General features: G+C 46.7%; 1 protein-coding gene across 1 annotated transcript; it reads right to left on the reverse strand.

The window, feature by feature from the left end:
- Nucleotides 1–217: 217 nt before the first annotated feature.
- LOC309394514 (C-type lectin galactose-binding isoform-like) lies at nt 218–7,169 on the reverse strand. The gene is made up of 6 exons (XM_081957761.1): nt 7,108–7,169; nt 6,669–6,742; nt 5,720–5,814; nt 2,674–2,814; nt 1,561–1,675; nt 218–475 (listed from the first exon to the last, which is right to left on the reverse strand). Exons 2-6 carry the CDS (start codon nt 6,724–6,726, stop codon nt 408–410), a joined length of 477 nt encoding a protein of 158 aa, XP_081813887.1. The 5' UTR covers nt 6,727–6,742; nt 7,108–7,169; the 3' UTR covers nt 218–407.
- Nucleotides 7,170–13,434: the final 6,265 nt, after the last annotated feature.

Consider the following 13,434-nt stretch of genomic DNA (forward strand, 5'->3'; position numbering starts at 1 on the left):
CAGGAAAGTGGGGCTGAAGCCCAGCAGATTCTCCACCCTCTGATTCAAATGAGGAGGACATGCAAGGGAGCATCATCGCAGCACCAATGGATGGTCCTTCTGATGAGACACCCCACCCAACCACCCCTTGAGCCCAAGCCTTGCCATGCAGAAGAGCCTGGGGTCTTCAGCTTTAAACCTCCACCATCTCCTGGGTCTCCAAAATAAACAAGGCCAGTCATGCTAGAGAGAATTTATTGGACCTCCTGGCCTACCAAGAGGAGCAAAGCCAGATCCAAGCTACAGGAAGCACCCATGAAGCGAAGGGGTGCAGAGCAGAGATTTCAGCAGGCAGGGGGGCTTCCTTGCTTCTCCAGACTTCTCCAGGTGCTTCTCTGCCTCTGGAGCAGCCGAAGGAACCGTTTGCACTAGTATCGGCACTGGCAGAGAAATCGACGCAAAGCTGAACAATCATCATCATTCCACCGGAGATAGCCTGGGTAGGAAAAGAGAAAGATTTTCAGGGACTCCCTGGAAGCATTTCAAGGGATCCTCCCTCAAGTCCAGTTGCCTCCTGAAAAAAGCATCTTTGGGACGACCCTGACCTGGATGACTGAGAATCTCTACAAACCGTCTCGTTGTTTTGCCACGCAATGCCCCATAGCCGCATCCCGAGGGAAGAGATAATTTATAGCCAGAGGGAGAGGGGGCTGTAGATATTTTCTCAGCCCTCTTTCTGGTTCGTTCAGTGTACATGCAGTGTTGTGTTATAACACTTCACAGTGTTAGGAAGGAATGATGGCTCCCATCGTTAATGGGGTGTCCCAGGGACGTTTTGTGCTCCCTTGACTGTCCAGATTGTAGGACTGATCCAAGGGATAAACCATGGTTTACAATTGCAGATTGTAGGACTGTGACAAGGGATAAACCATGGTTCGCCCAGCAGCTCAGAGGGATGAAGCGACATAAGAGGTGGCTGGAGCAGAACTGGAGGAAGACAAAGAGGGAGGCCGGCCGGACACACGTAGGAGCCCATATGTGCTTCTAGGTTGGGATGATGACAAGAGCAGCAACAATCATTATTTATCCACCCTTCCTGCATCTCCAGGTAGCAAACCAGCCTCCCTCTTTCGGGTAACCAGGTGCCTCCTAGGTAAGCAGGAACTGGGGGAGCCCTTGCAAAGTCACTAGGAGGAACATTCTGGGCCCTGTGAGATAAAGTCACTTGACTTCCCTTGGAGTTGGACTCTGGCTGGGAAGAATCCTGACAGTCCTGGCGTTTCCCCCAAGATGGGCTGGTTTCAAATCAGAGACCGGACTTGCTGCTAGATTTTGGTTGATTTTAATGCTCTTCATCTTAGTATAATTTTAATGGGATCGTTATGCTACTTAATGTTTGTTAGGGTGTTGGTTATAAGGTGGGAGGCTACGGAACTGTTTTAAACTAACTAACTAACTAACAAAAAACAAACAAACAAACAGTGGTCATGAGTGGCCAAGGGGTGAATATTCCAAGATGGACCCACTGGGTCTTCATTGTTGGAATTGCACCTCAACCGTCTCACCATCATCTTGGCTCACCTGTAAAGTCCACTATCTCAACGCAGAACTCTTTGTTCTTGAAGTGATCAGGCTGATCTTCATCCCAGGGTAGGTAGTTGGCTATAGATCTGTCTGTCCACTCCCACTTGTAGTTCTAAGATGAGAAAGAAGTCATGTTGACCAATTGAGGAAGGGGCTCTTCAGGGCCCCAGGTCAGAGAGGAAAGTTTTCAGGTTTTAAGGATCAAAGAGAACATTTCTCTCTCCATCTCTCCGTCTCACTTGATCTAGAACAGCTGAGCCGAGTAAAATTTGGTGAATGCTTGGATGGAGGAAGATCAGGAGATCCAGGGAGAAAAATAGAACCCAGAAGAAAACTATCTGGAGTCTCCATGAAGTCACCAGCTCAGCTTGAGAGTCATCTTGCCTCATGCTCAACATGATGGCAGCCCTGGAAGATATTGATTGATCTCAGAACTATAAATGGGGTCAAAATCAATGAGTTCTTTGGTGGGAGACCACCAGCAAAACCCCAGGACTATCCAAGACACTAAGAAAATGGAAACCATCCTGGAAACCTGAATGGGGGTTGGGTGGCGGAGGGAGGGAAAGGAGGGGAGGGAGAACCTATTTCTGTGTTATTGCCAGAAATGAATCTTTCTATTCTGGAAGTCACCAGGAGCTGAGCTCAACTCCAGGGTGAGGCCCCTTCTTTCCATGTGATCCAGCATCTTTCAGGAATTGGAAGGGCAACGGAGGACAGGAGGAAAGACTGACGGTAACAGAAACAAGGAAAAACCTGCAGGAACTGAAAAGCGGGGAGGAAGCCCTGCAGTCCCTGATTTAATGGCCCACCAGACTGCCAACCAGGGTCAGAGGCCATTCAGTGGACCAGAAAGAGGAAGGCAGGTGGAAGGAGCAGCTGACTGCCAGAGAAGCCCTTGATCCTGAGGTGGAGGTCAAAGCAGGATCTGTCCCTTTGGGGGCTCTAAACACAGCAGTCAGTTCTTCAACTGGGCAGGAAGGGTTGGGCAAGAGAAGGAGTCAATATTGTTCTTCAGAGGCTTTGCCCAAGGCAAGAGTTTTCGGCAGAGACAGAGCCTTCTCTTTCCCTTGGGAGGAGCCCTCAGAGAGCCTCAGAGGAAGGACCAACCTTATTTGTATCCCGGAGTCCGATCCAGACCTTGCCCGCAGGCGAGAGATAGTCAGTGAGGTAGTCAGCCAAGGCAAATGAGTCAGCCATGCTATGGATGGAGGCGAGGTGGCAACCTGGCTTCAATTTCCTGCAGAACATCTGGGAGGGAGAGAGAGAGTAACCACAAGGAAGGGCGTTGGTTCAGCAGGGAAGAAATACGTTTGTTTGCAAGTGAGACAAGAGCAGGGATCCGATTGCATAGTCCTACCCACGATCTTGAACCCCACAGATTTCCGCACTGGGGTCTGCAGCTCTTGAGCAGTTCCCGGCTTAAATTCCCCTCTCGTCCATTGCAATCTGAGATGCCCTCCAGAGGCAAGGCAGTCTCAAGATGCCAGCCTCTCTTCTCTTTTATTACATGGAGAAATATCTTCTGTGCAAGATGGTCACTCAACCCTAACGGTCAACACGGAATAAAGATTAAGAGAGTTGGACGGGGTCTTGGAGGTCTTCTAGCCTGCTCAAGCAGGGAACCCTATATGATTTGAGACCAATGGCTCTCCAGGCTCTTCTTGAAAGCCTCCAGTGATGGAGAACCTACAAATTTTGGAGGGGAGCCGTTCTATTCCACGGATCATTTGTTCTCAGTGTCAGGATATTTCTCCTTATTTCTGGATTGGTTCTCTTGATTTGTTTCCATCAATTGCTTTTTTGTGTGCCTTTGGGTGCTATGGAGAATAGTTTCTCTCTCTCACACACACACACACACACACCAGGGGTGGGTTTAATTTTTTTTTACTTCTGGTTCTGTTGGTGTGACTAGGTGGGGGGGGCATGTGACTGAGTGGGCGTGGCCAACCTGACTCATGCACACTCAGTCACATGACCCCACCACCACCAAGCCACTGTGACTCTGCAAGCAGGATGGACGGGAGGGAAGAAAGTTCACCCTATTCCTGGCTCAAGACAAGGGGGGAGGAGGAACTGGCTGCAACCCCCCAAAAAAACCCAGGTGCATTTGGGGCCATGGGAAATCGCAGACCCCGGATGTCAAAACTGTGCCAGCCTGAACCAGGGAGAAATCACAGGAGACACAGTGGGTGAAATCAGCACCTCCACCCCCAGGTATGGTGACTCCCACAATGGAGGGAAGCGGGCCCTGCGTGGCATCCCAGCTCTGTGCTCTGCTCCACCTGAATGCATGAAAATAGAACGCAAAAGGAGGAACCTGGGGTGGGGTGGGGTGGCAGGTGCAACTTCAGGGCATAAGCACATGCAATCCGGTGTTGAGTCCCATTGTGGGGCTCGCCATACCTGGGGGTGGAGGTGGTGAAGGGAGAGGCATGAGGGGTCCGTCTTGCTGGTGAATGGCTCCCCGGTGCCCAAACCAGCCGATCCTCAGCTTTTCACCGGGGGAGGCACAAGCCACAGCAGCGGTGTGCTCGGGAGCAGATGCTCCTGTGGAGTCTGGAACGTGGCCAAGGGGTGGCCGATCATCAGGGCCATGCCAGCGAGCAAAGTGAGAGCTTGCAGACACGGACAATGCTTCTCTACCGATATGCTGAGGCTTCCTAGATCCTGCTAGACTTTACTGACTTTTCTGACTCACAGGTGAATGCCAGCTGACCAGCGGCCTAGGTCGCCCAGCCAGGGGCACAGCCTAAGCCCAGGCCATCAAATGTGCTGGGAGGCAGGAGGTCCCAGAGCTGACTTTGCAGGTGTTTGGTGTTTTTACGTTCACTCTCTTCCCTGTTGCTCCGGCCACTTCAAGAGAGGTCAAGACAGGAGGTTTCACCAACTGAAATCCTTGTCTCAAGCCATGATTGGGTGAATTTTCCTCCCTCCTGCCTGCTTGCACAGTCCAGGGCCTCCGCCTGCATTTTTTCCTATCTCCTGCCCTTCCCTTCTCATTGTTCTCTCCCCTCCCCCACTCACCCACCTGATTTATAAACACAGAAGTGGCCTCTGGGCTGTAAAGTTGGATGCTTCAATTCCTTCTAGGAAACTTTTGGCTTTTCCTGGCTCTGCGCTCCACACACCACACGGGCCCTGCTTGGCTGGGCACCTCCCGTCACCACTGCTCATCTTACCCATTGCAGGAATTTGGTGAAGCCAAGTGGCTCCTTGGCAGGCCCCAGACCCAAACTAAACCCGGACATTTCCAGTGGGGAGTGAGCAGAAAGCAAGCGAAGCATCTCTTCTGGTTTCTCGCTCTGGGAATTGGGATGCCGCTCTCTCCTGCTGCCACTGTCCTCTCCAGCATTCTGCTCCGGTCCCTGCTGTGGCTGCAATGGCAGCAGCTTCGGGAGACACTGACCAGGGGGCAGGGGGGTCTAGGCTAGCACAAATGCTTACCAGGAGGCAGCAGTTCTGTGGATGCACATGGTGAAAGCGAGGCAGGGCAAGGGTTGGAGCAGGCTGGTCCGGGAGCGTGGCCAGCCAGCCATCACTATTGGTTCAGCAACCCATGCCCAATTACCACTACCGGTTCACCCAAACTGGGCCAAACCCAGAGCAACCCACCTCTTACACACATACACACACACACACACACACACACACACACACACACAGATGAGCCACAGTGGCTCAGTGCAGTACTGCAGGCTACTTCTGCTGAGTGCCAGCTGTCTGCAATTTGGCAGTTCAATTATCACTAGGTTCCTGGTCGACTCAGCCTTCTGTCCTTCCGAGGTGGGTAAAACAAGGACCCAGATTGTCGGGGGTCATAGGATGACTCTGTAAACCACTTAGATTGGGCTGTGAAAGCCCTGTGAAGCTGGTCCTTCTTTTCACCACACCAGCGATACCCAATTCCTGCAACCGTTCTTCGTATGTTTTAGCCTCCAGCCCCTTACTCTGTCCAACAGATACTGGCCAAACCATAATACAGTCCGTAGAATACGTGCATTTCAGACTGTCCTAAAATCATGACCTTTGCTCCCTTTTCATGCACCCAACCCAGTGGCCCTCCACTTCAGCCCATCCAGAGGAGACTTGGAGGGTCTTCAAGGCTCCGCCTAGACTTTTTCTCCCCCTGGGCCAAGATAAAAGCCCTTCTAACCTCTGCATTGTTCCAAGTCTTCAGTTCACGGAAGACCTTATAGCATCTCCCGTTCCTGGGGAGCCAATCGAGAGGACATTGATAGCCTTCGGCTCCTGTAGGGGAAGAGAGGAAGCCAATGAGAAGATGGCCAGGAGAAGAGAAGGAGGAGGAGACATCTGCAGAACATGCCTAACCTTCTGAGGTACCAACATCTTTGAAACTGACTTGGCCTCGGACAGAGTGGCTGCATTTGCAGACAGTCCAAAACTTGGTTAGGGTTGGCCTTGATTAATTCCCTTCAAGCTGCAAGTCTCGTGTGAACCTCTCGGCTTTTGTTGGTCACTTGTTCCCTGAACTGTGCTGAGCTGGAAAATGGATTCCTTCCAGAACCAGGCTGTTCACTGGTGCAAAGGACAGGGTTCTGAAGGACCTGCACTGGCCTCCTATGTGATCTGTACCTACTCAAGCCATGAATGGCTGAATGGCTAATTTTTTGCAGTACTGCCCACCACTGCTCACCGCCCAGGAGGGGTCCTTCTGAAGAAGCCCCTCCCCCCATTGGATGCTCAGCTCTCAGGTCCCTGGAAAAGGGTCTCAGCTCTTGTGTGGGTCCCAGGGACAGGGATACTAGCCCCATTCGGCTTTTATTTCTTTCAATTTTATTTATTCATGTAATAAATTTATGTCCTGTCAAAGCAGCTTTTTAATGGAGAAAAGGACAGATCTTTCGCCAAACCTTTAACTGTTCATGAATGATTCTGAATTTCGATTGTATTTTGTTTTGCATGGTTGCAAACGGCCCTGCGTTTTGGGGCAAGGAGAGAAGGAGGGATCTAAATGGCACAATAAACCAAACAGGAAGAAAAGCAACTTCAGGGAGAGGATGCTGGGAGGGGTCACACCAGGAAGGGGTTCAGAGGCTAGAGAAATGGCCTCTCCGGACACGAGAGACCCTGTTCAAACTCACCATTTAGGGAGACAGCCATGACCAGCAAGCCGAGGGTGAGGAAGATGAATCGCCGCATGGTCTTCCTTCCTTCCCTGCAGAGAGGATGGGGGGAGGAAAGGAGGGGAGATGGGTGGGAAGTCCAGCTTATGACCAAGCTGGGGATTCCCACACTTCGGCTTGCACTGTTTCGCTGGACCCGTTTCTCCCTCCTTGGTCATCCAGCAGCCTTGGTGGGTCAGAGTGGACCCTGCATTGTTGGAAAGGCTCCCCTGTGCATCTCTTTCACTTCCCCAGAGACCCCCTGCTCCCTGCCTCCTGCAGACCCCCTGCTGCTACCTGGACATTGCCTGCAGCCCCCTGCAAGGGGTCCCTTCAGGTGGAGAGAGACAGACGCAGGAGGAATCTGCTGCAGGGGCCTCACTTCTCAGGTGCCCACAGGTGGGAAAGCTGCACTCACCTGTCCTTTTGTCTTCACAGGTAGCAAGTCTGCTTGGTGGCAAACTCCAGGCTTCCCTCCAGCAAAGGGAATGGAGGCCTTTATAGGCAAGGCAGGGGGGGGAATCTATTGGAGGGGGGGTGGAGGGAAAAGGAAATACTCTTCTTGAGAAAGGCGTGTTGGTCTAACAAGCAGAATTAAGATTGAGTTACATTCTTTCCAGGGAAAGGCTAAGTACCCCCTTGAATCCCTATGTAAGCATCAGGTTCATTTGTTCTATATATTTATTCAAATCACGGGCACCTCTTCCCATATTACATTGAACTCTGGCTGGCAACAATAATGACAACATCAATTATAAAACAATATCACACACATTAAAAACCCGGCATCAGATGGAAGTTTTCTCAAACCTCCTTAAATCCTCGGGTGGGGGTGGGGGTGGGGGCAAGAGCAGCCTATTAGGACCGAGGTAGCAGAAGTTGTTTTTGGGAGATGACCACTAAGCTAAGGACCAAAAAGCCCCCCCCCCCATTTCCTAGGAAAACCTGAAGCTGATTCTCAGCTGCATTCATGCTCTGTGTTCATTTTGCCTTATTCATTTGTTGGTAGGTGGGCTCAATAGCAGTAACTGTGAGAAGGATCTTGGAGTTCTTGGCTTTCCTCCATGCCATACATTGTCACCTGTTGTCTGATTATTTATCTGTTCCTAATGTGAATTCTATCCTGATAGAAGTTTATTCTGGGGCAAGACAAATGTGACTATCAAAATATAGTCGAATGTGATGGAGCCCAGAATCATTGGCTGGAATGGAGCTCAGAGGCCGTTAATGGTTCTCCCTGTCAGAAAATTCCTCCTTATTTCTAGGTTGGATCTCTCTCTTTGATGATCTTCCACCCATTATATCTTGTCCTGCCCTCCGGTGCTTTGGAGAATAAGTCAAGCCCTCTTCTCTGTGACAGGACCTTCAAGAATTGGAAGACTGCTATGGAGTCACCCCTGGTCCTTCTCTTCAAAAGACTGGTTCCCTCAAACGTTCATCTTACTCTTTAGGCTCCAGGCCCTTAGTCATCTTTGTTGCTATTCTCTGCACACTTTCAAGGCTCTCAACATCTTTTTAGTACCATGGAGACCAGAACTGGGTGCAGGCGTTCAATCTTGGCCTTAGTGGTACGATATAAAGGATCAAGGCTCATGGGTTACTTAGGACATCCGTTGGAACCTGACTGTGGTATTAATGCTTCACATTCTCTTGATTCTATCCTTCTGTAGATGCAGTCTGGGAGTGAATTAGCTTTTTTGGCAGCTTTAGCACACAACCGTCTCATATTTAAGTGAACTCCTAGATCCTTCTCACAGTTGCTACTATTGAGCCAGGTACCACTTCTTCTGTATCTGGGCATTTGGGCTTTCCTGCCAAAGTGTAAAACTCGGGTTTTCTCACCACTGAGCTGCATTTTGTTGGCTGGGGCCCATTGTTCAAGTCTGTCATAATCCTTCTGGATTATGAATCTTTCTTCTAAAGTGTTGGCTATACTCTTTAGCTTGCTGTCATCTACAAATTTGATGTGTTCCCCTTCCATCCCCTCATGAAAGTCATTGATGAAGATATTGAAGAGTCCTGTAAGACAGAGCACTGAGCTACCGTAATGGATACTTCCCACCATGTAGCAAAAAATTCAAATTATTGGAAAGAAATGCATCAAAACCTTCATAACATTGTCAACACAGAAACTGAACTGAATATTGTTATTAGGAATAATCTCACAAAACATAAAAGTATCACAATTTAAAGTTGATGGCCAGAGGAATGAATTTGGCACAAGACTGGACAGGTGACTTTGTTCTGAGTATTGGGGGTCCAAAATTCAAGAACCGACAGAGTCCTTTCTCCGGGAGAGGGCTGATGACCTCTCTTGGGCATCTGGAGGACACCACCCATCCAAGAATCTGACCAGGATCAGGACAAGTTAATAAAAATTACATTGGCTGAGAAAGAAGACGCCTGCAGGCAAGTATCAAAAGAATTGTAGATCCACTCAGTTAGGAGTGGAAGAGGGGGCCCGATCACCCCCCTGAGCCCAGGATAGTGTCCCTTCCAAACGGAACCGGTGTATCCTAATGAAGCTCTAGGTTTGTGTGGGTGGTTAAGTCACCGCAGTTCCTGAAGGTGACCGTGATACTCCGGCACCTCAGGTCTGTGACAGTGTGTTAGAAATAGAACATGGGAGGGGGGAGTGTTCCTCGAACGCCTCTCCAGTGCATGTTGAAAAACTTCAAGAGAGCTTTTAGTAGAGATTATGGAGATCCCAAAACTAACCCTGGGGAGCAAAAAAGATTCTGTGAGAACGAATGGCCAACCTTTAATGTAGGACGGAAACCTGAAGGCACTTTCAATCCAGACATCATTTCAAAGGTACATCAGATCATAACCGATGCTAAAACTGGTCACCCAGATCAATATCAGTGTATTGACCAGTGGCAGATAGCAGTACAACAAAATCCTGACTGGCTCCATAAATGTAAAAAGGAAGCCATAAAGGTTTTTGTGGCCCGAATAAAAGGAAATGGCAAAAGCAAAATGAATCACCCTGAGAAAAAGCCTCTCCTCCAAACTGCGCCCGATGAAGAAGAAGGCCCCCCTTCATATGCCCCTCTTTATCACCCAAGGCAACCTTCAAATGCCAGCGGGGGAATTAACCAAGGGGCAGTAGGACAAAGTGACCAGGGAGAAAGGCAAAAATTGGAAAGTCCGTCTAGCAGACCCCCTTCTCCTATAACCCAACAAAATTCCCCCATTGCCACTCGAACCAGAAGTCAGCTCCTAGCTCCTCTGTGCCAAATGGATCAAAGGGTTATAGATGGACAGGGACAAGTAGAGATCCAGCCTTTGTTTCAATACATCCCGTTTATCACCACAGACCTGTTGAATTGGAAATAACATTACGGATCGCTGTCTGCTAAGCCTCTGACTAAGCCTATGACTTGTTTAGGGTCATTATCACAACCCATAATCCAACATGGCAGGATTTGAAGCAATTGATGACTACTCTCCTTAATGGAGAAGAAAGAGAAAGGTTGAGTAGTGCCATTGGGAAAATCCTGAAACCCGCAGATGGAGGAAGCCTTCAAGCCACGCTAAATTTACGGTTTCCACGGCAAGATCCGCAGTGGGACCCCTATAGAGATATGGCCTCTCTCCGGGACTATCAGGCACTGATTCTTCAAGGCTTAGAACAAGCTGCAAAACCTCCAGTAAACATGTCCAAACCCTCTCTCGTGATCCAAAAATCAGACGAAAGTCCTGAAGCCTTTTTCCAAAGGCTGGCCGATGCCTATAAAACCTACAGCCCAATCAACCCCCTGGATCCCAAAAATGCCCGTATGCTAGCGATGGCTTTCATATCCCAGAGTGCCCTGGACATTAAACGAAAGCTCCAGAGGCAAGAAGGTGCCTTAGGGATGAATATAAGCCAATTAATGGAAATCGCTCGCAAAGTCTTTGTGAACAGAGAAAAAGTAAAAGAGAAAAAGAAAGACTATAGAATGCAATGCAAATCCGAATTGCTGACAGTTGCTTTGTCAAATAAATCCCAGATCCAGAGCAGAGGTTGATGTAATTGGTGTAAGGAAGAGGGCTACTGGATGTTAGAGCGTCCCAAAAGGCTAGAAGCTGGGATAAGGGGGCAGGGAAGAGGACAGAATAAAAGAATGGAACTTGGTCGATTGAATCAGAAGATCAAAATTTACGATCTTCCGGGAGGGAGAAATGGAAGAGGGATGAAGTCCCATGGACTCCCGGGCAGAGGCCGAAGGCTGCTCCAAAGCGAGGTGGAAGCTATAAGCTTGGCCGCGATAGACAAAAGGTCTGAAGACTGAAGGGGACCAGGGTTTGGTCCAGCCCCCCCCCCCCTGAGCCCTTGGTCCGAATGAAGATAGGGGGTAATAATGTAACCTTTTTGGTAGACACAGGGACGTCTAGATCAGTAATTACAAAACCCTTGGCTCCCATTTCCAATAATGTACTAAACATCCAAGGGGTTGATGGTCGGATAAACAGCTGCCCTGTGTTGAAGCCTTTAAAATGTTCCCTGAATGGAAGAGACATAAAACATCAGTTCCTATACATGCCTGAATGCCCAGTTCCATTGTTCGGTCATGATATCCTATGCAAAATGGGAGCTAGGCTGTCCTTTGAGGAAGACAAAATGGTCCTAACAATGAAGAAGAGCCAAAGTTGCGATGAGACAACATGCGGTCTCGACAGTCCGCGACGGCTGTTGATACCGTTACCGCTGCACGGTCCATATGGACCTAAACTGTCCTGAAGAGACGGTGAACAGGGAGACAAATCCTTGCTGGTCTCAGGGACATCGCAAAGTCCCTGATTGACCCAAGGGAAGCTCTCCAAGCTGGCGGTAAACAAACAGCCCCAGGCTGACAAATTTGGAGACAGCTCCGGAAAGAAGGCAGTGAAAGTGAGTCCATCTGGTGAGATTTTTTCTTTGAGAATGATTGCCCAAAGAAACCTTTTTTAAAAAAGATAAATTAGTCATTTAAGCAAAAGAATAAAGCAGCAAAATTTATCTTTATTGGACTGTTTTAGAAAGTTTTTTCCTTTTTCTTTGTAACAATGTTTTGTGGATTGAAGTGATTGTAACATTTCCCGTTTCTCCTCTTAAGTGAATAAATTGATTGTTTCTTCTTCTATTCTTTGCTGCCTTATTTTTTGGCTGAACTAAAACTTTTTTTTATTCTACCAATTCTCCCTACCACAGATTTTCATTAGACATTTAAAGACCTTTGTTTTTCATAAGCTTGAAATAAATGGGAGAAAGTCGAATCTGTCACTCGGAAGCCAGAACTTGTTTTTTTTCTTTTTTGAAACAATGTATCCTTTGTTTTCTCTCCTTTGATCTTATTGACACTGTAATTGGAGGCTTTGCAGCTTACTTGTGGAGACTGATAAGGAGTCAAGGGCACAGACTGTTTTGGCAGGTGCTTTTGTAAAACATCTTGGCAAGGGAGGGAAAAGAAAAGAAGAAGATAGAACCCTTTTTGAAAAAATTAAGAACTTGTGCTTAAGTCATTTCAAAATAAAGGTACTAATATATATATATATAAAAGAGACATTGAAGGCTAGAGTGGCAGTGGGTTTTAGACTCTTTTTCTTCTTTCTCCTCTTTGTTCTTTTTTTTCTTTTTGGAAATATGTATCAATATGCAGATGAGGAAACCTTAAGTTTCAAGATTTTTTGGTTGGAATCCAAAACATATTGGAAGGATTTGGGAGATTTGAGAAGAAGTTGGATAGACTATTGTCTTGTATAGCAAAAATTGAAGGGGTTGGAGCCCCAAAAATCAAAGAAGAGAATGAAGATATAGAAGATAAAGATAAGATAACAGATGAACTTACTAATGGAACACTCATGAGTGAAAGTGGAAAGAAGGGAATATGGAAAAGTGAATTTGATAATCTGGAGCTCTATCCCTCGTGTCAAGATATGGAATTGATGATGAATTAAGAAGAGAAACAGTTCCAGAAATACGTTTGATAATCAACAATATGCTAATTTCAATACCAGTTCAAGGGCAATGAGACTACTTGAGAGATCTTTTAAGCAAAAAAGTGCGGAGAAAAGTTTTTTAAAACCTTACAAAGAAGTTAATAAGAGAACTGACACAACAACTGGCAAAAGAGATAAGATCGTTCTGTTACTGGAAAGATACAGGTTGATAATGAATGTTGATAATAAAAAAACTTAGTTAATTTTTGGTGATTAATAAGTAGGACTTTGTAGATGATTTTAGATTGTTTCTTTAAATGTTTATTCGTTAACAAACAATTCATTATGATAATAATAATGAAATAATAATTTTAACTAGTAAAAGCAACTCGGATATAAACTACAAATTGAGATCTGGAAAAAAGATTTATTAATTTTACTAACAATTTTTTGTTTAGATTTTATTATAAAGATGTAATCTTTCTTGGGTCTGATGAGAGGAGATGTGATATAAATAATAAATAATTTTTAGCTAATTACAATAACAATAAGGAAATGCTAATGGATAATGTTTAACTATTTCTATATGTGTTGGCATTGGTAAAAGCAATTATTAATTGATTTTTTCTTAAAATATGTTATAAAAGGGTAATTATTGGAGGTTTATTGAAATAGTTAATGAATGCCAGTAAGTGGTTGTATCTTTAAATACAAATGATTCCAGATAAAAGCACGTTTAAATAATTCTAGTTAAATGAGAATGGTGGTACATTGATAGTAAAATACATAAAGATTTTTGATTTAAAATGTGCAATTCAATATGAAGGAAGTATAAATAATG

This window comes from Natrix helvetica, assembly GCF_964273705.1.
Source record: "Natrix helvetica genome assembly, chromosome: 6".
NCBI classification, from domain to species: Eukaryota; Metazoa; Chordata; class Lepidosauria; order Squamata; family Natricidae; genus Natrix; species Natrix helvetica.

Bases quoted from the DNA above. Each gene is read 5' to 3' on its own strand.
- LOC309394514 (XM_081957761.1), bottom strand. From the start codon at position 6,726: ATGCGGCGATTCATCTTCCTCACCCTCGGCTTGCTGGTCATGGCTGTC. The intron at 5,815-6,668 runs GTGAGTTTGAAC...CTTCCCCTACAG, and splicing joins CATGGCTGTCTCCCTAAATG to GAGCCGAAGGCTATCAATGT. The intron at 2,815-5,719 runs GTTAGAAGGGCT...TCTCCCTCCCAG, and splicing joins AGACTTGGAACAATGCAGAG to ATGTTCTGCAGGAAATTGAA.